The sequence below is a fragment of the Nymphalis io genome, chromosome 14, assembly GCF_905147045.1.
Source record: "Nymphalis io chromosome 14, ilAglIoxx1.1, whole genome shotgun sequence".
Taxonomy (NCBI): domain Eukaryota; kingdom Metazoa; phylum Arthropoda; class Insecta; order Lepidoptera; family Nymphalidae; genus Nymphalis; species Nymphalis io.
The window spans coordinates 5,953,810-5,981,793 of NC_065901.1; the positions used below are offsets into that span (position 1 = coordinate 5,953,810).

Below are 27,984 nucleotides of genomic sequence, written 5' to 3' on the forward strand. Positions count from 1 at the left end.
TACGTGTGTTGTTTTTAATTACTTCGATATGTATAATTTAATTGTAAATTATTATTGTAAAATGATTAATGCTGTGAAAAAATGGTCGGTTTAAAAAATAATTAATCCTCTTTAATTAGAGACATGATAACTTATATTCTATAGGCATCATAAGTTGGACGTTTGCCCTATTGTCTGCCTCCAAAAAAAAAAAAACTTAAAACAAATGTGATAGCGTTTATAGCACGCACTAAGAGTCAATGACAATATCAACAGTGCATAGCAACCCACTTGACACTGCAATAAAATGAAATGAACAGATAACGTTGTATTGTATTTATTATCAATCGAGAAGACAATAACGTTTCTGTATAGAATCAGATGTGCAATGTGACATTGGTAAATTGTTTACGACACAACTTTGTTGTTCACTTATGATACCTGATTAATATCACAATTAATAATTTGCAAACAATATTAAACCCAATCGTGTAATGAATAAAGGTTATGAAAATATTTAATTTTTATACATTTATTATTTAGTTACATTATCGAGAAATATATATCTATGTTGTGCGTATTCGTAATTAATAGCTTAAATGTCTAGGGAAAACGATATGGTTTGCCAATAAAAGTGTGAAAATATGATTTATTACGTCTGGAAAAGTAATTTCTAGCGATAAAATTAGATATTGTTGAAAAACATGTTATTTATTAAGTTTATTTTTTTAATTACTGAGTCTGAGGCTGTAATTATTCATTATTGATAGGAAAAAATATATCGTACCTTTTTGTATTTATTCTTAGAAATTAGTACTGTTTTCTACTAACTACTTTTCACCCGCATATAATTTGTTGTATTGATCTCAGTAGGTACCTAATAACTGAATTACTGTATCATTTAACAATAAAAAAGTAATTGATGATTATACAACAATCTATGTCATCTGCACAATATAGCGTTGTGCCTATAAACCTGACTACATAAAAAAAATACTCAACCGATTTCGTCACGCCTACAACTTTCACTTGAATTATGTTTTTTTTTTCAGGCTTTATCTCGCATTCTACATGTTAATTTGCCAATCGCTAATTGTCAGTGAACGTTTAAACATAGTTAGTTTAAACTTCACATTAATAATATTTTTAATATTAAGCTTTTATGTCATTCTAACTTCGTTGTAGTAACTTGAATACTATAACCCTTGTTGTTTTTAATTATTACATTTTTAATGACGTATTTTTTCATAGTTGATTTTTTATTTATAATTGTATTAAATTGCGATGAAAACGGCTGGTAAATAATGTCTAGACTTTATCATATAAGTAGTTTTTTTATCTAAAAACATGCAAGTAATAGACAAAATGCAATGCCTTAATAAAGCTAGCTTAGTTATATTACGAAAGCTCGCTATGGAGTCGATAATAAATTACACCTGGCGTAGTTACGTAACTCAGGTAAAAGTTACCGCTCGCTCGCAACTATTCTGAACTTCAGACGCCCGCGACTAAACTAAATTGCATCTTAAATACGTCATAATTAGTGCACATAAAGTCGAATTTAATTATTATATGTGATTGATTAATTACGCACTTTCAATTTTTGTATGAATAAATCGGATATAAACGCAATACTCAACGTGGCCTTCGCCTCAAAACCGATATTAGGTCCATTTGACACGATCACTAGTTGCAAGCAATTTTGAATTCTCTTTCAAGGTATAATGTACTAATGATAGAACCTATTAAACTAATTACATATTGAATCGTTATTGTTGCTTGACTGTCGCCGTCGCCCAATACTAGAATTTTCTTTGTTGTCTATTCATACATTCACAATTATTAGTATTATATTATTTTATTAATCTTAACCGTGAAATGGTTGTAAAGGTTGTTATTATTATAAACCTACAATACGTAAATGTCATAGTTACAATATTCCAGTTTTAAGGGCCTTGATATTTGATGTAGTATTCATATTGAAAATTAAGCGATGTAGTTAACCAACACAACAATTCAGGACATTTCGATCAATCTCTTGCATGTATTCAGGTATAAATAAATAACCGGTCTCGTTCACAATTGTTTTCACCCCGCTAGACGCCTGCCGCCCGCTTCGTAACACCCGTTATACAACAAATCTTATTAGCTAAACTAGAGACTAACTGTTACGTGGCATCTATACCACACCCGATGTGGTCAATTTCCTATAGCGCATATCTAATTGCTGTATATAATTTTTCTTTGTTCGTCTAACTGACCATACCAGATAAAAACGCTAGATAATTTTCTTCGCTTGCACAGGGTATATGAAAAGTACTAATTATAATTTTATAGAATTATTATGAAGATTATCAAATTCAGTTATATATTTAGCATGTATGTAGTCCATTAATATAACTGGCATCAAATGGTAAATTTCTAAAAGCGAGTGTTTTATGTTTGTCGAAAGTGAAATTTTTACAACTTGACGATAACTAAGCAAACGGTGACGATTATTTAGGTTGCCACATTTTCATATGCATCATAATATAACAAGAATACGACTAATATATATGTATATATTTTATTTTTGTCTTTTTCTGGCAAACGAATTGTATTTCAAAGAAAACAGTAATTAAGAATCTATAGTGTACATTGTATCTTAACAAATATTTAAATACGTCTGCTCGTTGACGTAATGGGGTCATACTTATTATAATGTCATTCTGGATATTAGATAGGTACAATTTGTGAGGGTATCCGCTTTTGATCAACAATACGGCGCACCTATTGCTATACTGTACTCAACCATTCGGCGGTTCGCAGTCAATTTGTGTGCTTTATTGTGTGTATTCGCTGCCGTTATTTGTCTTCGCCCAGTCAAATGTCGTTCAGCTATCGCTGACATATGGATATATTTACCAACTTCGACACGTAGCACTGATATTGTTACCAAGCACGAATACAATACGAGTAATTTATTTTTCATTCGACTACAGAATGTTGCTTAATCGTTATGATGAAGTCTCGTCTTTTATTACATTATGTTTTTTTATATATTTATCTTCTATGTACATTTAACTTTTAAATATTTTATACGAAAAAAAAAACTAGTTTCACGTAAAAGTCACTAAGAATTAGCACAATTTGGTATCTATTTTCATATTCTTATGTAATCGCGAGAAACAATCCGCTCGCTCTGGTGTGAAAATTGGCAACGCAAAAATTTATTTCAGTAAACTATGGTTGAGAAAAAAATTAGGCGCTACTTGTAATCGGATATTTACGAAATGGTCGTACGCATGACATATTATAGTACAAATAGTATTTATACCATGAGCATGATGTATAAAAATAACTATAGAGGAGTATTTAGCTTCCTATGTGGGGGTGTGGTCCTCGTCACGCCGCGTCGGCGCCGCGTCTGCCGACTGGATTGTTCAAGATCCAAATTCCACACCCATCTCTAGAATGAATTCGAATTAATCGTTATCTCATATTCAAATATTCGTCAAGTAAATATAGATAACGTCCAATGTTTCGTTTACTCTTATCAACACTTTAGGTTTCTTATTTTAAAAATCGGCTCCATCGAAAACAAAAATTGATGTAATTTTTTCTTTAAAAATACTTTAATATTTGCATTTGTTCAATACTTTAAAATAATATTAAAAAAAAAAAAATAATAGCTTCATCTTCTACAAAAAAATCTCGGATCCAATTTCGACTCTCGAACGCGTGTTTTGCACCTTGATCTAAATACTTGCGACATTGTGTACACATCGTGTAGTAAGTACGTTTTGTGCAGCATTACTATTTACTATATGTACTTTATCCAGTCGCTGTATTTAATTTACTTTTAATCAGACCACGCAAAGGGTTGAGATCCGTGTTTATTCAGTTAACATAAAACAGAGCTATTTGTGAAAACACTTGTACGGCTTTTTCTATGAGGTTGTGTTCATAATTCAAGCCAATTTATTAGTAATATCATACTTAAACTAATATTGAACGAATAATTTCAGAAAATAAAACCGTGTATATAATTGTTTGCATCTCTTTCCCTCATTAAATTTATTGACATTTAAAAAAGTTTGAATTGAATATTTTTACGTCGTTTCTATTTAGAATGTGTCATAATGTATATTTATATGTATAATTGTATTGAAAGGTCGTGTACGGATCTCTAAAAAAATTTTTTTTTATATATCATATTAAATTCTTACGAAACAAAATTGCGTAATAACAGCGCCTAAATGTTTTAATGAGTAATACAAATCTCGCTAGTCCCTTTCACCATCACTACAATCGCTACAATAATATCAATGATTTTAGCCGCGTCAACGTTTAACGTTTACATAACTATAATTATAATTATTTTATATATTTGATTAAATATAATTGTAACTTTGCTGTTAAGATCAAGCATGATGTCAATGTTAGTTTGATTTTAATTTAAGTAAAAGTTCTTTCAATGACTGCACAACGATGTCGGTCGACTAGTGAGAATAACACACTTGCCTTTTACTAAACCATTGTTTTTGAATCTCGCTTATAAAATATATTGTTCTGAATTACATGAACTGGTAAACTTACTATACCTTTGTTATAAGATCGCTAATTACACGCAAATAAGAATGAAACAATAGAAGTAAATAATATCTATTCAAATTTAGCAGTAGCTAATTTAAGTTTATATAATTTATAAGACGTATATTTAATATTGTTATAGTTATATTTTCATAAGTAGAAGTAGAATACGGTTGTACCTTGTATTTTTATTACGCAAGGCGTTCACGTGAAGTGTTAGTGGTATTTAAGCGTACCTACATAGCTATATTATAAAGTATCGACGGAACTTCTATCGGCCATTGGGTAACCGTTGGAAAGAGCTTCGTTACGTAGAGGTTTCGATACAACCTCGCGTCGTAAGGCCGTGGTTGCAGTCACGTCGCCGGTGAGAGGCGCCCCTCCGCCATCAGAAGGTCGCGAGCAGATATCGCGAGGAGAACGGCACTGGAATGAATCCTTAAGAGCACCGCGACACGCCCCGATACCGCCTCGAATAATTTAAAGATTTACTAATAATGATTCGTCGATAGAAATATTTTCTAAATTTCATTATTTTATATAACAATATATCCATATTGCTGTTTGATTATTGAGTATAATTATCTTATATGTTGACATTTTCATCCGTTGTTATCGTCAGTATGAAAACTCATTACACGTTTAAGTGAACTGCGCGTGCGTTGATAATCTAATCAGTTAAACATATAAAAGACAATTAACAGAGGCATAGTTCATTAACCGCAATGGAAAATACTACTGAAAATATTGTTTCAAGCATTTAATAAGCATTACGTAGTGATTGTCAGTATTTTTGCCAACGCAGAAAATGCAACAGCGGTAATTATAATGTTCGATGAGCGTGAGCACATGCCGTTGTTTATAAGCCCGTTAAAACTAAAGTCGAATTAAATATAGTTGTCGTTAAGCCGTTGATACATTAAACGCGATATATTTTTATATTATTATTATTACTTGTCTCAATATTAAATACAGACAAGACATAAAACCTTGGCAAAAAGACATTGGCGTTAGAATTGTTCATTATCCACGACTTTAATTTTGTATTTTTTCACGTATGTTAGACATATAATTAAATGAATTGATGTTACCTCACCACTGCCAACGATTGCGACAAGACGGCCGCATCGTCCATTAGAAAGTCGGTGAATATGCAAATAGTATTGTAGAAACCTCACGAATAACTGGCCACTCACTTGCCTTTAAATGTGTCTGCGATGAAAGTGACGACTACCGTTAGTAATTGTTAGAACAATTTCTTTTGCGGACGCTCTGCTAAATTTGCTAATTTTCGAACGTAATATCTGTTAATTATATTTTTGATTTAATAAATTCGTAGTTGATGTCTTTAACATCTGTATCGTAACGACTTTTTCAAACGGAACATGTTGTTTATCGAAGCGTCAGTTACTTTAACGTTTTACATTCATTTGTTTATTTATAAGAACGGCCCCTTTACGATTGTTCTTGCTAGTTACTGACTCGGTAAATATTAAATTTTTAACTCGATATAACGAGTCATAAGTAGATCGGTAATTACTAAGCATATAAATTTAGGCATTATTCAAATTAATTTTGTGTTCTCATGAATACAATGTTTGTAGTAATACTGTGGTAAACTATATTGAGTAAATGGCATTGTTAATGTATTGAATACTTCTTTATTAGTTTCTGCTAGTTCGAAAGAGTTTAGCTATGTAAAATAAAAGCTGTCTAACCATTGTGGAGTATCCAGAAGAATAGGGAAACGATAACTAAATAGTAAATTTCTATAAAAAAATTAACTTAAAAAGAGATTGTAAAATATCTTTATAATTATTATCGGTCAGACATTTTTGTTTTTCTCATTGGACGTCTTTTATATACTTGTATTGCAATAAACAACATCACTTTCATAATATTTACTGTCAACTGGTAGCTTATGTAGATATATACATAAAATAAGATAATAACAAGCCGGTAAGCAATTAACGTGGGGCCGATCACAGCCCAGCTGCGTGGATTTCCCGCTACGATGCGTGTTGAGAACTATTTATTATCGTTCGGTGCTGACGTACGCCACTATCAAAATAATTTATTTTATGTTCTCTGTCTTTGCGCATAAAGTCGAATTTCTGTCGTACGACCATTACCACCTCCACAGCGTTACGTCAATAAGATACAACACGTTAACTAGCTCGACTGGGGCGTATGGCTGTTTCGTGTCCGGGTTGGTCGCTTTGAATCTATAACAACAAATCTTTCGAATCATTGAAACAGATATTATATAGTCGTACTTGTCTACCCATACCTAGTCAACAAAACAACTTTGGAGCAGCAAAACAAGGCAACGCGTAGATATTTTGTACTTATATCTCTTATTCGAACGAACCGAACCGGTTCGGTCGGCCTCTCACTTCGCAACTCCGTATACCGCTTGCTGAGAAATTAGGTAAGCAACAAAAGCCTTGGTCGCTGCGCACGACGGACAGAATGCAATAAAGAAATCCTTAACATTAATTAACAATAACAGTCGCAATCTACAGGTAGTGAATGATGTAACAGTATGTTACCAAAGTAGTCACTCAGTCGTTGTCCGGTTGAACAGGACTTTTAAAATGAATCGTTCAAACGGCATTCTAGTAATGCCTTGAAAAACGGATGATGAATTTCCTTGTGTTTTCCGGTCCAACCGAGGCGTAGACTCGAACGACCTTCGTTAAAAGACAAACAATGAAACTATACAACCTTGACATGATACTATCTGCAACTGATGCATTGCACTCATTACCTACAAATGAATATCTAATCATATTATAACATTAATGAACTCTTCTTGAAATTCGTTACAAAAAAACAATACAATTAAACAATTGCTGAACTGTAGAAGCGTACAAATGTAGCGGGCGAGACGGCTGTTCACCGAATGCCAAAGTATTCCATCGCAACGCGCTCTTTATATCGGCCGAAGTCGCTACCGCAGAGAAAGCCGCGCCCCGCACTCCCCCGCGTTGCCCTCGCACTCGTCCCGTAGCGGGTTTTTTCCTCATCAGCTCTATAATTGTGTACAGTATATCTCACCTTGGGTTCATCAGTCGCGACATGCTTTCTGAACTTCTAACAAACGACACTGCTCTGTATTCAGCTTTTTGTTGAATACATTTTCATACGATATTAGATACAGCATATTGTATTAAACCATTACCATTACTAACAAGTACTTCAATTTTATAAATACTTGTATGTGATAACTAAGCAGTACCCATTTAAAAAAAATATAATCGTTTATCGTTATTTTTGTCCTGAAGTATACTGAAAAAAAAATTAATGTAGTGGCGTTGGGATTTCTCGGGTTATTGCTCCATTTGTGTCTGCATCACGACACAAGACGCATTTTTTAATGGGCTAATTGCTTGGCATGATGGTGTTGGCAGACGTCAGCCGCGATTCGCGACCTTACAGCGGTTCGGGGCCACGGATGTATGATGTAGGTGACGTGCCTTGTCCGGACGTTTTGAACTACTCTACCTTGTCATTATATACTGTGAGTGTGAAGAACGACAAACAAGCGCAACATTAACTTTTAGTCAAATATAAGATTGACATTTTGACAAATATATTTTCACTTTCATTTATAAATTCAAGCTCATTTCATACGATCCACAAATGTAAGAATATTATTATATGTTTTTCAACGTAACATCGCGCTATTTGCTGTTAAAACTAGCTATCAAGAGCAAAATGCTTATACGTAGGATTGAATTACAAATGCACATTACGTTCACGTATAAATTCATAAAATATCGCGTGTACAGCGTCTACTTGGTGGCGAAACGGTACGTTGCGCTTAGTGGTTGCTTGTATGCTTGCGGAGCCGCGACGTTGCCATTCCAGGCGATGAAAGTCGTTACTCATTGCGAGCCCCCGCGCCATACGCACATACTTTCAACACCGAATCTTAGATTTTGTTTTCATATAATATACAAATTAAACCACCATCATCCGCTACTCTGAGAATTTAAAATAAATAAATCTATCAATAGACATATTATTCGGCGCTCACTATCGTGTCATGATTTCAACGTGTAACTAACTGATTCAGATTGTATTCATAGAAGCCGGCTGCCAAAGTACCGATGCGCGACAAGCATGTACATTCCACGAATAAAACTAATAGCAAAATTTTACCCACCGCGTATTATGTTACAACTACGACTTTAATCCGCCTTCTATTATTGTAGTTAGTGGTTTATTTCAGCTTATTGTATTATTTAATCGAGAAACGTATTGAGATTGTTGTTATTTAAAATAAAAGTAGGCATATATGTACATTTAGTAAATGCTTTTATAACGTGTTGAATGTTTTAATTATAATTAAAAAGTATATTCTGGTTTGAAATTGAAAACGATTTTTTGATATAAAACGATATGAATGCCTACGATTATGATAAAAGGTTTTTAAAAATTGTAACTGAATATAAAATAAAGCTTTAGTCGCAAACTTTGTTTTGAAATACTATTTCTGATCAACACCATTATACATATTTTATTACTACAATAAAGTTCCCGAATATGAGATAGCTGTTGCATATACGTGACGATTGTATATATATACATCTGATAAGTAGACTAACTCACGCAAATCACCAAAGTAATGTTTTAGCGTAGGTAATAATTTATTTTTATCTCTTTAGCTTAATGAAAATTTAATAATGTTAACGATAAATATTGCGGAATTGACACTCCTGTGCTTATCCATTAAGAACATAATCTACTTAAGTCAACGGAATAAAAGGTATAGCAAAAACTACCTTCCGGAATTAATTAAAAAGTTTAATCATACAAAATTATCTCGTGCCCGTGACATCGATCATATACAATTTTAATCAATTTTCTATTTTAAATTATCGATAATAATTTTATGCAATAGTTGATAAATATCGAATAAATAACGCTTCTTAAGAAAATCAACAACAGCGAAGTTTTTGTATTTAATGTTTATTTTTATTTATTTTCAGAAAATCTCCATTCCGGCTCCTTCCAGTGGCAATGGGCCATCAGGCGAATCCACATTTCACTTCAGTATCAATAGCAATGCAGAAATGGAGGGTCCACAGGTGAAAACCAACGCGAACTAAATTTAATAAACCTTCCATTGTAAAAGATAAAATATCCATAAAATATAGAAACCTACCATTCAATTAAAAAAGGAAACGTGATATTATAATCTGCGGGAATTAGAATAATATCTGATATGAGGTAAACGTCATAGGTGTATTTTTTTTTATTAATTTATCGTTTGATAATAATTAGTGCAAGGTTTTATTACATTTGTCTTAAATCTGAATGTATGATGGAGATTGTATGAAACTTTTCTTAACTTTCTAACGTGCGTCGTATCGAGTTTAATCGCGCCTTGGTTTCTTTTCCGGTCTCTAAACAGCCCAAAAGTATATACCTTGTATCTATTGGATTTATCAAAGTAATAATGTTGAATGAAACCAGATAAAAAAACATTTCTCATTTACGTTCAAGATTCCCTTATATCTTACCCTTTTAAACAGCCATGATTGAATAATTATAATTTTTCCATGGGATGTTATGGATATAAACAGTATAATACACGATAAAATGATTCCCGAAAATTCAACTGATTGAAATACATTAGTATTTTATCAATATATTTATTTATCATCTGTAATGTTTGAGATACTGTAACTTTTAATAAAATCGTAATGCTCGTGCCGTACAAGTGTCGCTGATATGATGCTATCTACCAAAGGTCAATTTCTTGCTGACTTTATATACATGTATTATCAATTTGTTTATATTCAACAAGCGTTAAATGTAACATCAAGCAAGGTATTGTTTACTTTCCCATTATAATCTTGTATCAAAGTCCAACGCGCTTGAGGATTTTCCTCGCAACCAAACACTCGGCTGATATTCAACAAATTATGACAATTAATGATAGAACTTAAAACCGATAAGGTGTGCCCGTTTCTATTTGTAGGTCGCTGAGCGGTCGCTGCCATAAGTTGTGACCGACGAATTTGACAAAGACTTTTGTATGCCCTCACAACTGTGCGCTTGAATATTTTGATTACAAACTAATTTAATTGACTCCCTTATTTGTTTAGCGACCAACATTGAGCGATAAACGTCGACTCAACGAATTATCACACTCAGTAATAATACTAAATTATTTCATCTTGAAATATAATTCAATGTATAAATTTAAGGCTACAGTTGAAATACCTGAGTCTTCGCGATAATGATTAGTCGATACAAGGTTAATAATAATAGTATGCGTCGTTAATACCTAGTGATAGAAATATATTTTTTGAACAAGTTTTTCAACGAGATTGTGCACGTAGGAAGCAATTATATCAAATGTCTCGTTTAAATTAGTCATTAGGTAGGATATTTATTAATATAAAATTACCTTTTTTAAAACATATTATTGACTTGTATATATTTTGTTCTTAATTATTACTAGTTTTGTGTTTATTTGGTTTTCTTATATGGTCTTTATATGCATATTATAAATCTTCCTCACATTATCATTATGTTTTAAATAATCAAAATTGATCCCGTGCCCTTTAGAAACGAATCGAAAATTATGACAAACGTACAGATCAGATTTATACCCAGAGACCTACAAGGCTCCGGCCTAGGGGCCCAGCCAAAAGTAATGTAATTTTACTCGCTTCTGGATGGGTCTTAAATGTCAAAGTGCATAGGGGCCTTGGATCTCTCAAGTTAGGCCAGAGTTTACCGAAACTTAAAACTAATATGTGTAAAAAATAAACAGAATACAAAAGAAGGGAACAATAACCTTGTGATAACATTTTAATTTACTAAATTTGTTTACTTGTTTTATTATCACTTGTTAGATAACAATTAGTGTTACTACGGACTCCGTATGATCTAACATTGAATAATGAAAATTGTATTTTTTTAGGGTTCGTTCGAGTGCGTCAGGGGTGGGGGCGCGAGGCGCCTGGAGTCGTGCGGGCCGCTGCCCCGGAGGATGCGAGTGCAAGCCAACGACGACTCGTACGAGGCGACCAAGGACCGGATGTCCAGGACTATCGCCGCGGAGCAGAGCAAATGGTCTGTCTTTTGGACATTGTAATAAACCTAGTCTGTCTAATTTGAGTATGAATAGAGCCTTTGATTTAAAATGTTTCCTCATATAATAACAATAAATAAACAACTAAAAACGCAATTATATTATATAGTGCATTTAAAATTTGTAATCTAATAATATATAAGTAATATTTGAAATAATCTTATTTTATTGCTATGGATTTTAAAAACAAAATTGTACGTTTCAGCACCCGCGTCATTAAGCCTAATCAAACGGATATAGGTCGACGTGTTAAAGTGCGCTCAACACATCCTACGTACTCAAATGGGCCTGCGGCTCAGCTCGAAAGGGCCGAAAGACCAGAACGGCCGGAGAGGCCCGAGAGGCCGGAACGACCGGAACGGTCAGAGCGGCAAGAACGGCCTGAACGAGCGGAAAGACCCGATAGACAAGATCGGCCCGAGCGGCCGGAACGGCCTGAGAGACCCGAACGGCCAGAGCGACCTGAACGGCAAGAACGACCCGAGCGACCAGAAAGAGCTGAGCGTCCCGAACGGTCAGAAAGACCTGAACGGATGGAGCGTGTAGAAAGGCCGCCGGTCGCACCACCTGCGAGTCGCCCGCAACCCACTGCGCCCGCGCATCCGCACCCGCACCCGCAGCCCCAGCAGCACTCGCAACCACACCCCCATCAGCAGCAACGGCCTCCCCCCAACCCAGACCTTACTAGGCGACCATTAAAGTAAGCATAAATTAATATTATTGTTATATATCGGTTATATTTGCCAGAAATTCGATTATCATTTCAAATATTCTAACACATTGTGTCCGTATAGTTCATTAAAATATTCTTAAAATATCATTAACAAATGAACATTGGGCGTGTAAACATTAAATTAAAAAATCAATATTGATTATTGTAATAAATAAAAGTATCGCGTTCCAAGTTATCAGTTTTATAAACATTTGAATACATATATATATATATTAACGTTTATCGTCATAATTGACTAATTAGTGATTGTTTAATGTCTTACAAAATATATGTAGAACTTGCGGTGACCGATGTTGTTTGCTTGAGACTTGTTTGATTATTAGTTAATTAATAACGTTAATAACATATTTTTGGGTATCCTATTAAAAATAGCCAAAATGGTCAACAAAGGCTTCTATGTCAACAAGCATTCGTATATTTACAGCGTATTATAATATGAGAGAAATAATTATTGTAACAACTACGTAAATTATGTAAACATTGATCAAAATTTATTTAGACACGTCTGAAATTTATTAATGATAAAAAAAAATATCTTTATCGTTAAGTGATAAAGTGCGGTTGTTTTATACGAAATGTGGTTTTATAAACATATTGAAAGGACATAAATGAATAATAATAAATGCCCCTAAATACAAAGGAACATTTTTTTATAGTTTTATATACACTTTTAAACCACTATATATGAATAGCAAAGTGTAGGTAACACAGGAATTCAATTCAATAAATTGGATTTAAATATTTTTTAACATTATGATGTGAATGAGTTCTCACTTTCTATTATTGGTTTTGTAATAGAAACCTAACTTAACATGGCGATTAGTGCTTGCGACGGCTGACTCATGCTCCGCCAAGGTTGTGTACAAATTATTATTAAGCTAAAACAACTCAAGGCAATTCAGAACTCGTGATTTCTATACATCGGTGTTTTATTCATTATTCGCCGAATAAATTCATGTTATCAGATAAAAAATAATTATGCTACAATTAGTGACGATTGTTTTCATAGTATATTTTTGCTTCAAATAATATTTACTTTAAGTTTTCAAAGATTGAAAAATGACAACAAGTTTTTATTATATGCGCTTACTGTACTTTGAGTTTTTTTTTTTCGTATTTTGTCGTAAACGTTTTTTGAGCGTCGGCTTGACGTTTTTGTAAATAAATCTATTAGAAAAGAAACTTGTACTGATGTATAAAAATAAGCAATAGAGTTGCGCCATCTCTTAAATAACTTTTTTGTTACTACTATAATACGCCAAGCTGATCCATTGAAATATCAAAAAATTAAAAAGCTTTAAATTTTATTTCTTAAATTGTTTAAGGGGTTAGAATAGAATAAATCAACGGTTTGAATATTAACGAAACATATTTTCCTTTTCAGGGAAAGACTTATACAATTATTAGCACTGAAACCCTTCAAGAAGCCCGAACTATATGCGAGGCTTATGAGTGGTAAGCTTATATTCATGTAATGAAATCCGTGCATGTATTAATATTGAACTCGTATAACGTATGACTTACATTGCAGAAGGCCTCAAAGAAAAGGAACGTGGTATGGTGAACAAGATCCTGCCGGAGATCGGCACGCTCAAGGACAATTGTTACCACTTACGTAGGCACGTATGGAATGATGTTAACGAGGATTGGCCATTCTACACGGAGGAAGAAAAACGTTTGCTCAAGAGGTATGGTCGGGCTCGAAACGTTACAAGTTTACAATATTATTATATTTAACAAGTAAATTATTTAAAAATTAAATAAGCAACAGTCCATATATGTTGGATTGATCGCCTCGGTGAGGTTTGCACACCATCAGACAGCTTCGGTTCGAGTCGGTGGTTACTACACGTGGCAGACTTTAAAGCGACACGTTTCCTTGTATTGTGAGCACGAGTTTACCGGTTCCCCTCAGCTCGTTCTAATACTTCGTGGCCGTCCGCAGGCGGAAACCTCAAAATCTAACACCGCCGCTGAGCAGCGACTCTGCGAACTCGCTGTCGCCGCGCGCGTCGCCCGGCGCCAGCAAGCGCGCGTGCGCCAGCGCGGACGACGCGCCCGCCGCCGTCAAGAAGCAGCGCATCTCGCACTACCGCCGGCCCTCGCCGCCCTCCTCCGGGTACGCCACCACCTCCTCCGGCGAGCGCCACGCCTCCGACAACGAGGACGACCGCACCACGGGTGAGTGCCGCCTGCCGTCGCAGCTTATCCTCTAATATTTGTTGTTTCACTTGGCCGTGTGGCTGCGGCAGAATAGGACAGTGCTTCCCCATCTCAAAATTTATGGATAGGGCCGAGTTAGGAATCATTTTTTAAACGCATCCATCGACGGATCTCGTGGTGGTCGCCTTAGCGACCGGGAGAAAAATTTACTAATTGTCAGTTTATCGCAATCGAAATTTAACGTAGTCGCTGCCGTTTAATCTTTTTCCTATTCTATCGAAGTTGAATCCGAAAAGAATCGAGAACGTATCGTAATTAGAAATTAGTTGAATTTTACAACCTGAGTAGCGGGCAATTATAGCACCGTGTGCTCTAATTGTGCAAAAGCATTCTGTCTGCAAAATGCTATCCGTCAAATTAATAAACTGCACGGACCCTAAATAAATGAGACTAAAACATGGGAATATTGACAATGTCGCCATACGTGAACAATTTAGATACGTTTACTTATAAATAACCTTGTCGTTAGTGCAATTAGCAAATATGAATTTACTCGCAGTTAGGTAAAATAGGGACATCTTTCACAATAAATCACTCACACTATTATTATAAAACTAAAACAGCGTCTATTATTCATTTTGATTAATTTATGAGTTGTATATTTAAGATACGTTTTTTGTCGTCTTGGTTTTGTGTTATTAATTACTCGCGTTTCTTATTTATATAAAACTAAAGCCTCAAACTTTGTTTTATTTGTATCAAAGCGTTTCCGTCGAAAATAAATAAAGTTTATCGTAATTACATCTTTAACCGCTCATTTCCGCTATTGCGACCACATCCTATGAATTCGTAATCTATAGTTAAAAACAAAACAAAAAAAATACAATTAGAAGGCAAATCAGTGTTACCAAATAAAAAAAAATACCAAAGATAAATATAAATTTGACTCAATTCGCATATTACCTAACGACTTTCATATACCATTGCTTAAAAATATTGATCGATATTCGCAATTTATTCTGAAGCTCCATCGAACTTAGCAAAGTTAATTACGTAACCGATTATGCATCGAAATATATATATTTGTTATTAATATAATTATAAACATAAAGCAATATATATCGTACGATTTACTTATCTCAATGTTGATTTCATTAAATCGTTTTAGATTAAAATTTCCAATTGATACAGTAATAAGGTAAAAACACGACATATTCTAATCATAATCTTTGTATATTTTTATTTATGTATAAATAATATGACCGGATATGTTTTTAATTCCTAATACCTAGTCCGAAAAATCGATTGTTTTCATTTACAAAAAAAATAAAACCTTCGTATAAACTCGACCGAATAAAAATCATTCTTACTTAGAACCTTCGAATAAAAACAAAATATATATGTATATAATGTATTATTTCGAACTATAGTGTTATATTAAAATTAGATCAATGCTGTCATGTCGCAATTTGCACATAAATGAACGTGTTTACAATACGCGATAGATAACACCGTGTTACGTCGGATTTAGCGTTAATTTGTTATTGACTTTGTTCCATCTATTAGCCTGACTTATTTCATATTTGTATAATTATGTACAATCAATAATAAGTACCGCGCATAGGATATTCATTTACAATTGAATTGTATCAGTTATATAATAATGTTGTATAAGAATTTATCTTATTATCCCGCGTTGTCTTCACTCATCTCTAGTATGAAATAAATTATTGTAATAAAACATGAATATTGTTAACATATTGAATATTTTTATGCTTTCAGTTAAAAAGGACAATGGTTATACTCTTAACTTTACAACCGTCAAGGATCTCTGTCCCAGTCCTGTGAAGGCGAATGGCTTTAGTAGAAGTAGTCCTCCTGTTGAGCAAACTAGTATCACAGGTATAATATGATATATATTTTAAATATCAAATATTATTTAATATTTAGCTGAAGCTAAACTGCATGCTGTATGTAATGTAGTCTCAAGAATTAATATCTTAAAAAGTACTACTATCAGATTTAAGAATATATTCTATACTAACAAAGTTACGTTATTAACAGTATAAAATATTAATGTTTTTTTTTTCTTTATAGTAAAAGACATCACAAATACGGAATCTTTAGAAAATACAGCTTTAACGTCTGTGCCTGAAGAAAACATGACTGATTTGGTTGATGTTGATAGGTGAGTACTTACAACAAAGTGGGAGCTATATAATTTACAGATTATATTTCATATAATAATTATACCCAGTCTGGGTGTTTGTACGTATGTCCCAATGAATTAAGGGTAAAGAAGTAACAGTAACAGCCTGTTAATATCCGACTGCTAGGCTAAGGCCTCTTTTTGAGGAGAAGGTTTCGAGCTTATTTGCACCACCCTGCTCCAATGCGGGTTGGTGGAATACACATGTGGCAGAATTTTAATGAAATTAGACACATGCAGGTTTCCTCACGATGTTTTCCTTCACCGTCGAGCACGTGATGAATTATAAACACAAATTAAGCACATGAAAATTCATCGGTGCTTGCCCGGGTTTGAACCCACGATCAACAATCGGTTAAGATTCACGCATTCTAACCACTAGGCCATCTCGGCTATTAACAAGTAATATACGGCATTAGCACAATAATAAACAATGATGTTTAAATCGAATCGTATAAGACGTATACTAATATAGAAGTGCGCGTCCGTTCCAGACAATATCCGCCAATAACGAGCTCGAGCACGCGGCGCGCGTACAAGAACGAGTTCGCGACGCTGTACACGGAGTACCAGTCGCTGTACGAGCGCGTCGCGCAGGTCGCTGCGCTCTTCACGCAGCTCGAGCACCAGCTCAAGTGCGCCGAGCCCAAGTCGCCGCAGCACCGGGTCAGTCACACGCACGCACTCGCATGCACTCGCACACACTCGCACCAAATATGTCTACAGTCAAAATATATTCAGTTTACCGGTGGTAGAGCTTTGTGCAAGTTTACCGGTGGTAGAGCTCGTCTGGATAGGTACCACCCACTCATCAGATATTCTACCACAAAACAGCAGTACATGGTATTGTTGTGTTCCAGTTTGATATGGGTGAGTGAGCCAGTGTAATTACAGGCACAAGGGATATAACATCTTAGTTCCCAAGGTTGGTGGCGCATTGGTGATGTAAGCGATGGTTAACATTTCTTACAATGCCATTGTCTATAGGCGTTGGTGACCACTTACCATCATGGCCCATATGCTCGTCCGTCTTCCTATTCTATAAAAAAAAGTAGGCTTACACAAGCAATTATGAATCGTTTTATTAAAGGATCACGTTAAAGGTAAAGCTGCCACCGGTTCACAAAATAGACGCTACCGAGAGGAACCGGCAAGAAACTTAGTACTTACACTTTTCTACTATTTGAATTACAAAAAAATACTTTCAAAACATTTTATCATTTTTTTCATATGAAAATCACTGGTTTTTGTTTGCATTAATTACTACCAATACGGTAATTATTAATTTACGTTACATTTTGTGAATCATACTCTTTTTTTATAATGTTTTTGTTTAAATTTTCCCTAACATTTTCGAGACTTAAAAGTATAAGGAAAATTAATTAAATATTTTTTTAATTTGACATACGTACTATTCATTGAAACAATACATTCGTTCAGGCCTTACTTATAAACATTGCTTAGCGACTGTTCAGTTAAATGATGATTCATCTCTTTCTATAACTATTGATTTGAAATTCGAAAGAAGGAGACAGCATTGTTAAACTAGTCACCCGCTGAACAATTTATAAGTAGTCTAATATAGAAGTATAATTTAAAAATAACTGTACTCTCTCCATTCGAAACAATCTCGTATGCCTCGTGAAAAGCAAGGCCAGCTCCTCGCGTCTCTTTAAAGGTTAGCGGCTAGCTCGATTCAAGGTCTTATGAATAAAATAAATAAGTATACATTTTTATTATATTATTGTTGTAATGTTTGTGTCGGACTTTTGATTTTCTTATTGAAAAATATATTTTAATTCGTTCTCAAGACCTTTCGTTTTTAAGACTATCTTGATACCAAATTTTGGTTCAAATAATTATGGATGGATTTAAAGAGTGAATTTATCAGTTATTGTGACTAATTGACCTTCAATTAAAGACCCCGTACAAGTATAATCAACTCTCAGTAGCAATCAGATATTATTTTTTAAATTATTTAGTATATAATTCCCATTTTGATTTTTAAATAAAGAATGTTAATTAAATAAAAAAAATAATATATTTAGATTAATAAAATACAGTACGGTAACGCACTTTATTATACGAGTTCCAAATTTGAAACTTTCATATATTATAAATGCGAAATTGAGTATGTTTGTTATGCTTTCACGTCTTAAATAATCGACCGATCATCATGAAATTTTGTATACACTTTGTTAGAGATCCCTTAAAGGACATTTGGTACCTTAACTCCTGACTATACCCCCCCACGCCCCTAAAAATCGCGGGCGGAAACTAGTTTTAAATGAGTTATCAAAGAAAATATTATAAAATAAATCTTATTATTTAATAATTTCTGTACATCTCACTTTCATTGACGTCACACTCGCTTGAAATTTTTCATTCTCAAGGTTAAGGGTAAAGGTGCACTGAACTTGTACGCCTAATAAATTGTATAATGACGTTGTTCACTTGTTTGAAATATATTCCAATGTTAAGTTTTTGAGTAACAAATATATATTTAAATTGATTATAATATTATAGTAATAATTGATTATTAAATAAAATTTGATTTCTCTCTATATCAACTAAATAATTGATTTATAAAAACGAATAACTCAAAATTTTATTGTTTCGACTGATCAAAACAACTAAAACACTTATTTTTTTCACGCAGAATTATTTGTGACGCACTTAACAATTATTTTTTATCTCATTTAATTTTTTTTTTATAGAGTGGTGCTACCCAGCTGTAAGTTTGTAATGTTGTATTACCGTGTCCGCAGAGCATAGAGCAGCGCATAGTGGAGGAGTACCAGCGCATGCGCAACGACCAGGCCTACCAACGGGACAGGCGGCGCGTTAACTACCTGCATAGGAAACTCAACCACATTAAACGGATGGTGCATCAGTATGACCAATTGGTGAGAACAGACATACATACATACGCCTAAATATATTACTAAATATTAGTTAGAGGTAAAAGAGTCAAACGTAAAGAGCCGTTGAGAGATCTAATTGTCACTGTTTTTTTTTTTATTTTTTTTTTTATTAAATATAAGCGTTAGTTTTATTTGTTTTACCCAAAAAAGTGAGAAAGATTATAGCGAGTACACTTGTGCTTGCCGCACACACTTGTGCACTATTATTATTTTTTTTTTATAGAATAGGAAGGTGGACGAGCATATGGGCCACCTGATGGTAAGTGGTCACCAACGCCCATAAACAATGGTATTGTAAGAAATGTTAACCATCGCTTACATCACCAATGCGCCACCAACCTTGGGAACTAAGATGTTATGTCCCTTGTGCCTGTAATTACACTTGCTCAGTCACCCTTCAAACCGGAACACAACAATACCAAGCACCGCTGTTTTGCGGTAGAATATCTGATGAGTGGGTGGTAATGACATGAATATAATGACAGAAAGAGCGACGTCAGTGTTTGACTAAATGCTAAGCTGGTGTGTCCGTTGCAGCGCAACCTGAAGCCGGAGCGCGTGTCGGCGGCCAGCACGACGCAGGCGTACTGACCCGCGCGCGGCCTCTAGTACCGCCGCGCACTGCCGACCGCGGCCGGCTCGGGCCGGGCGGCCGGTGTGCGCCGGCCGAGCAGTGCGGGCCGGACGTGCAGTGCGAGCCGGACGTTCAGTGCAATCCGGACGTTCAGTGCGAGCCAAATTGCAGTATTGTAAATGTGTGTATTTTTTAAAACGAAGGTTAGCCTTAAGATTTCTGTTATCGAGATTCCTATTGATGCCTTATTCGATTTGAACTCGAACGTACCAGTCGACTGTGAGATATGTCTTTAGATGTTATATATTATACGGATCGGACGACCGAAGTTTTATATGTAAGAGATGTATTGTACACACATAAGCGTTCTGACAATTTGGTAATGTAAGTATTGTTGTTTGGTCAAATATATTTAGTTAAAATTGTTATATTGCAGCTGAATGTTTTTAATTTTACGGTTCTTCCATTATTTTATATAAAAAAAAGGAAACGATTGATATGATATGACGAATCGAGACACCGAGGGGAGGTATAGATCTTCGACTTACCGGATATGAGGGCCCATATTGAATTATAAGGAAACATTTATAAACCTAGCTAATTATATTATTACATATTTTCGGACATTAACTGTATTTAATGTATATCAAACTTTATTTTTTTACCGATGCCTTGTGTATTTCTGCTTTAGTTACTTTCTCCTTCGGACGATGTGATGTCATGTTAATAAGATTATTGATTGAAGCAGAAATATACAAAATAAGGTTAATAATATTGTACCATAATGTTATTTGCTATTGTTAGTAGTGAAGGATCTTGGCGATTACGAGCGACGATTCGCAAGTTATACAGGTCCTTAACTTTGTTTTTTATCAATTGGTTTTTATAATGTAAATAACTCAAAACTTATATATTTTAATAACAAATAAGTACATAATAGTCCAATAGTAGATGATTGTTCGTCCACATTTTATTCCACACGAAAAATATTGCCGTCTGATGTTATTGTTGTCCAAATGAATTTCGCTTATAAAGTTGCCAACGTTTACCCTCGATATCGTTTCGTTTTTAAATCGCCTTTAAAAGGATGGATCGATTGTGAGTCACTGCAATTTTAAATGTCAATTTAAAGGACTTTTGCCCTTTAAAAATTCTAAAAAAAAAAACTGTCGATTATATTTTAGACGCGATTACGTCCTCTTGCTTCTAAACAATCCATCCATTTTTTAATGTTGGACGTTCATTTTGTACGCGTCTTGCCCAGCTTGCATGTTGTATATAGTAACATATAGAAAGATATATCATGTTCTTGTTAAATTTTACTATGGGTAGTGTAATATTTTCAGTTTTTTTTTTCTCGTCTTTATTAATAATATAATTACACATATTATTATTATTATTATATTAATATTTGTTCAATTGTTTTGACTCGGTCGTGTCATTTACGTATACAAAAGATCTTATAAATATCTCAATGGCTTTAAATAAATCACTCATTGATGTCACAAAAGTAAACTCAGATCGACGTTTAGTATTAAAGGATAAGCGGCAGTGACACGACCGAGATTGAATACGTAAATGTGGTCATAGTTTTTGCCAAAATTATAAATACATTTTATATTTAATTAGTTTTTAATTGCTAAAAAAAAACGTCTCGAGTTAGCAACAACCGGCCAGTGTTGAACATCCACTAGAAATAAGAAAATATTCTGGTCCTCTTCAGAATGACCCTCCAAATCACAATAAAAAAATGTAGTTATTTTGTAGTCTGCTTTGGGATTTTTTGACATATGGAGCATTATTTTACTTTTCATTATGATTTTAAACCTTCGTCCTTAAAATTAAATTTAAAAAAATTGAATGACAATGAATTTAAATTATTATTAGCTGTTATATAAATTAACAAATTTTTGTTTTAACAATTAGTTGAAATTGAACATATTAATTTATTTTCGTTTTCAAATTAAAGCTCCGTCTTAAACCCAATGTAAGAAAAGCCGTCTTTCATATTTTGTCCTAAAACTAACGTCCATATTTTTGAAAATGATTTAGCATTAAGTAATTCTGATTTAATCAATGAAAGGTAACTAGTTTTTTGTGAGTCCACTATAATCCGAAACGGAATCATCAGTTTGCTGCAAATTCATCGTATTATTGAAAACGTTTAATACAAATGTGGTCGAAGCCTTTATTATAAACAAATTTACGTAAAACACCGATTATATCATCATTATTTAAATTTTTCAATTGTCCAAGTAAATCTTTAAGAAAACCATTGAGTAATAAATTAAATAATATCGTTTATAAACTAAACTTTCAACAGAATTGACTAAATGCAGTTTCATATCAAAGTAACATCATTTTTATCGTAAAATTGTTTTCATATAATGTATATAACGACTTATTTGTTATGAATTGACGTATTCAAATATATATTTTCTAATATATAAATACTAGTTTAATAAATTGATATAGGTTTACGAAACCTTGTTAATCGATGATGTTGTTTCAGTTAATTTTTGTCAATTACTATATAAAACGGCGTTGCTCTTTCATTATTTTGTTTTTCTTTTTTTGTCTAAACGAATACAGTCAATTGTTTTACACGTAACGACGCAATATCAACGCGGTGTCGGGTAATGGGTCAATTCGTATGCAAGTGCCCTTTGTTTGCTCACACGGTTAATTTATCACTTTACTCATTAAAATGCTCAATATTATGGTCATGATATTAGATAATTAAACTTCCTTTCTGAATCTTTATTTATTTACTTTTCACTATTTATTGTTTTTAATTAACTCTTTCTATTATTTTCACTCAAATTTTTTTTTCTACGTGTCTGTTAATCTATCATGCCATTTATCGGTTTTGACGTGTTGAATAACAACGTGAAACTACTTGCCCGTCTTGTGTTAACGTCTAGAACATTCACGAACATCAGAAAAATATTATCTTTTTAAAATAGTAAACTCAAAACAATTCGATTTTGAACATTTTTTTATTTAACAATTTTTACGGCTCCGGATACGAGTCCTTTGCGGCTTTAAATTTAACAATATGTATCATTTTTAAACAAAACCGTTAAAAAGTTATCGTTACCAGTAGTTTAAGCAACGATTGTTTTATTATAATATATAAATACTGTAATAATATAAATTATTTGTTTCCTCGAGAGTTGGTAATATCCTTGTGTTTGAAACGAAACTGTTGATTAAAGTGGACATTGTGAATATGCATTCCATTCACTTCGAGTTTTTGTTTAGCACTGTTCATTGATGCACTTACTTATTGATTTTCTAAATAATTACTACTCATTCATAAAAAAAAAATCGTCTTGATATAATATTATATATTCTAAATAGATGTGTAATAATACAGACTATAGGCGTTTGCCGTGTGATCTATGATGTATAAGAGTGCATCAATTATATAATACTACGTTAACATTCAGCACACTTTCGCGTTTGGCAGCGGGGAGATGGGCAATGCGAGAATGTAAACACTCATTACGTTCGAAGCTTAAACGGAATGTTCATTGGCGAGCTTATAATGTAGGCTGAACGTAAACGTGGTATTGCATACAATGTGCAGACCACTATAAAGATTAAATAAATTTTATATAGAAAGATGATATATCCCTTTCTAATTAAAACGATATCTAAAATACTGTCACAAAGGGAGTTATAAAAATGTCAAACGTTGCTCGATTGTTACCGAATAAGTTATTACAAGGTTGGACATAAATATTTGTATTTTGTCATGTTTATACGAATGATAATATCTCAATATAATATCATAGCCCATTGTACAGAGTAGGCGTATATATATAGTCTAGTAACGTCAAATTTTTCTTAAATCCTAGTTAGTGATATATTTGTAATACTAATTCCCAAATGTATATTGATATTTGATACACGACAAACGCGTCACGATATTTGTTTCGCGTTATAACAATTTGCCTTAAATTAATTTCAATTAAGTAGGTCGCGAGTCAATCAGGTTGTGTTAACCCCATTAGTAATCATAACAATGAATTTTTGGCCTATTTAATTCATGTATTTATTATATTATATTTGTGTACTATATTGAAATCGTTTTCGCGTTTTTCATGTGTCAAATATAAACAAGTTATACTTAACATAGCTGATATTATAGCGGCTTAAGGCGGGCGTTACGTGAAGATCCTTACCTTACATATTTTTTTAGATGTAGATGTTTGAGTTTGCGTATTCAGATCAAACGTTATTGTAAATTTGCTGTACATTAATGAAAAAATAAATAAATGGCCGCGGTCGCGCTTAGGGCCCGACGGCGATCTCGCAAGACTGTCGATTTACCGAACAACTTAAATACTATGTATTATGTCAATGTAAATAAAGTACGAATTAGACATTAGACGCGTTAAGGAATGTAATCGTAGTGTTTTTATTTTTATGAATCGCAAATTGTATAGGACGGGAAAGTAAATGAATATATATATAGGCGTAGTGTTAGTGTGTCGGTACGGGCCAAAGGCTCGGCGGCGGCCGAAACGATGCTGCGATATTCCTTGTGCCCCTCGAAATATCAGTGCATTATATATATATGAGTCAAGATGTATAGACGATGCGGTAGTGTTATTGTGTATAGAAGTGTTTATACAAGCTCGAGTCAGGCGGAGGAGAGAACGATTCTTGCCAGCCGGTTCGAGCGAACGACGACTAGCTATGAATCCTGACATCGGCTCACGTTAATTAGCTTTTAAATATTTCATCAAAATATAAAATACACAAAAAAAAAAATATGGATATAAATTTCTCGACCAAGTGCTGGTTGTTTTTAAATTATTAAAATGTAAAAAAAATTAGATTATAAACAAAGTATAGGTACAATTTATGAATTATACTTTTCTTTTCGGCATTTCGTGTAACAGTGGAAGGGACTTAGCTTTTTTGCTACTCAGAAATCGATTATATTATTGTATACAGTTGTTTTAAGTTAAGAGCATTCATCGAAGCACTCGTTGAAGCAACCTTTGTGTTGAATGTTCCTTTTGTGATTTCTTTTGCTCACGTTCTCTTCCATTGCTTATATTTTTGTTTCGCCAACTGTCTAATTGTATAATATGATTTTGTTAAGGCAGGGTAATGCAGAAATGAGAAGAGGTACTTTTTTATTTTAAAAATAGAATGAGAATTTGTTTGAATGTTTCAATTGAGTTGATTTAATCCATTCAATGGAATTTGTATTGTTATGAAAGGAGCAAGAGTTTGTTGTTTTTTTTTTTTTAATTAAGTCATTTTCGATTTCGAAGATTAATGAGGCAGCGATAAGTTAATTACAATTGTCAAGTTACCACACAAACAATAGTCAGGTGTAAGCTCTCTTTGGCGTTGTCTATCGTATTCCATACGACTAAAAGCACAGAGCCAATATAGTCCCATGTGGAAGATCAGACTCAATTTTACATCACACATTACATGAGCTGAAGAGAGATTGTGAAGAGTATTGTTATAAAAGGTACCTATTCAAAATCTGGATAAACAGACTAACTTATCCTTAGTTCGGATAGTGTTGCTGCAATATGCATTTATGCCATCTTCGTTTGAATTATGGGATCAGTGCCAAAACTTTCTCCTTCTTGTTTAGCTCAAAAATATGCAATTGTTAGCATGCTTGATGTAACAGCTGAGTTAATTGTTTAGTTAGTCTGCCATTTTGTGAATATTTTGTTTTGATAGTAATATGTAAATCTTTTATAATATATTTGTTTACAATAAATAAATGACAACATTATAAATAAATGAAATTGTATTTTCCATTTAAACTGAAGAAAAAAATATAAAAAGAATAATATGCAATGATATTGGATGTTTTATTTACTCCTTTTAATAATTATAGAAAGAGGTACAGGATTATATTTTAAAAAATAAAAAACTTTTTTTTTTTTTGCTCAATATTTATAGAGGTTTGAGTTAAAGATTATTCAAAGATTTAATGATAAACAACTAGTTGTGTTATAAAAATGGACTTAAAAAGACATATCTTACATGTCTAAATATCGCCTCTTAAAGCTTTTAATAAACTGTTATCATTTATGTTGAGAAAAATGTAGTAATTCTTAATATAAAAATATTGAAATTATAAATACAATTTTTAATTTATTTTCATAAAACCTGTATTTTCATTCACTTGCACATGAGAACCTACTATTATAAATTCGATGGTAGCTAATTTCTTGCTTTATAATTTTTTGCTTTTGCACTATTTTGGTGCATGCAATAACCGGTTAAAAAAGGTCTCTTTTTCTAGCGCGTATCTACGTTATTTGAGTGCAAATCATTCGGCCAATGTCACGTATAAAAGAGATGGCACATATGATATGAGATCATCGGTTTCAAATTTTGAATCGTTCATTGACGATAAGTAGAAAATATGTAATACTACAGTAGATAAATAGAACAATATTATAATTAAATGAAATAATTTAACCCAACAAATAAATAATATAAAAACATTAATTAGAAATTTAATTTCTTTCTTACAATAAATTTAATTGAATTTTTAATAAATGGTGAGTAAACTAATGTCAAAAGAATTTTCATGTTTACAGGACGTTGGATGTCATGATGAATGAATAGAGTTGTCTTTAATTTTTATTTTAGGAAAATGTACAGAGGTAAAGCTGAGATGGTAAGAACACAGTGGTAAGAACGCGTGAATCTTAACCGATGATCGTGGGTTCAAACCCGGGCAAGCACCACCTGATTTTCGTGTGCTTAATTTGTGATTATAATTCATATCGTGCTCTACGGTGAAGGAAAACATCGTGAGGAAACCTGCATGTCTAATTTCACTGAAATTCTGCCACATTTGTATTCCACCAACCCGCATGGGAGCAGCGTGATGGAATAAGCTCCATACCTTCTCCTCAAAACGGAGAGGAGGCCTTAGCCCGGCTGTGGGATATTCACAGGCTGTTAAAGGCATGACCCAACTGAAGCCGACATGTAATTGACGTGATTTTACGATCCGCCCCACGATAACGAAGAAGCTGTTTTAGCGAATTGATCAGCCATTTCATTGTCACGAATACCACAATAACTAGGAATCCATGCAACTTTAACGGAGACTCTTTTGATTACAAATATAAAGAGTCTCCTTAATCTGTAGAATAATGGACGAAGAAGGTTGTTACTAGCGCGCGGAAAGTGAAGACTCAAATACGTCTCAATAAGACGGTTTTTGTTTGATCAAGTAAGGCGACGATCGTGACAGCTGACGATAAATAATAAAAATGTCTCCTGATAGTGTGTAACTTTTCTTACGAATGCTGCCTTAACAATGAGAGATATATGACTGAGTTATAGAGAAAAGCTGTAGAATATGATAAAGCCTACAAAAAAGTCAGCGACAACATATGTCTAACTTTTATATTTAAGACACAAAAAGTAGTTTCTTACATTAAAAAATAATTTAAATCATTAGGTCATGTTTATTGGTCATATTATCAACAATTATGAATTCTTATCAAAATAAGAGAACTTATCATCTCGTGTTTAAAACAAGACTTTTCCCTTTTACTGCATATAATTTGGCCCAATGGTTAAAGAAATAATACGACATAGGTATGGAACCGCAATCCTGTCGTAATCTATTGAGTGATATCGCGTATTAGTTAAAATATCTAATACGCGAGACAATTTTATTAATATTTGGCCAATTGATCACAAGTA

General features: G+C 33.4%; 1 protein-coding gene across 1 annotated transcript in view; it reads left to right on the forward strand.

Annotated features, from left to right (window-relative positions):
* LOC126773345 (RNA polymerase II elongation factor Ell) overlaps nt 1–26,112 on the forward strand; it is a 46,256-nt gene extending 20,144 nt beyond the window's left edge. Inside the window, exons 3-13 of the mRNA XM_050494230.1 lie at nt 9,549–9,647; nt 11,495–11,646; nt 11,871–12,365; nt 13,783–13,853; nt 13,930–14,086; nt 14,344–14,579; nt 16,344–16,463; nt 16,659–16,749; nt 17,265–17,436; nt 19,539–19,676; nt 20,232–26,112. Of these exons, the coding sequence (XP_050350187.1) occupies nt 9,549–9,647; nt 11,495–11,646; nt 11,871–12,365; nt 13,783–13,853; nt 13,930–14,086; nt 14,344–14,579; nt 16,344–16,463; nt 16,659–16,749; nt 17,265–17,436; nt 19,539–19,676; nt 20,232–20,285 (1,785 nt within the window). The 3' untranslated portion in view covers nt 20,286–26,112. The remainder of the gene's footprint in view (nt 1–9,548; nt 9,648–11,494; nt 11,647–11,870; nt 12,366–13,782; nt 13,854–13,929; nt 14,087–14,343; nt 14,580–16,343; nt 16,464–16,658; nt 16,750–17,264; nt 17,437–19,538; nt 19,677–20,231) is intronic.
* The last annotated feature ends 1,872 nt before the right edge of the window (nt 26,113–27,984 follow it).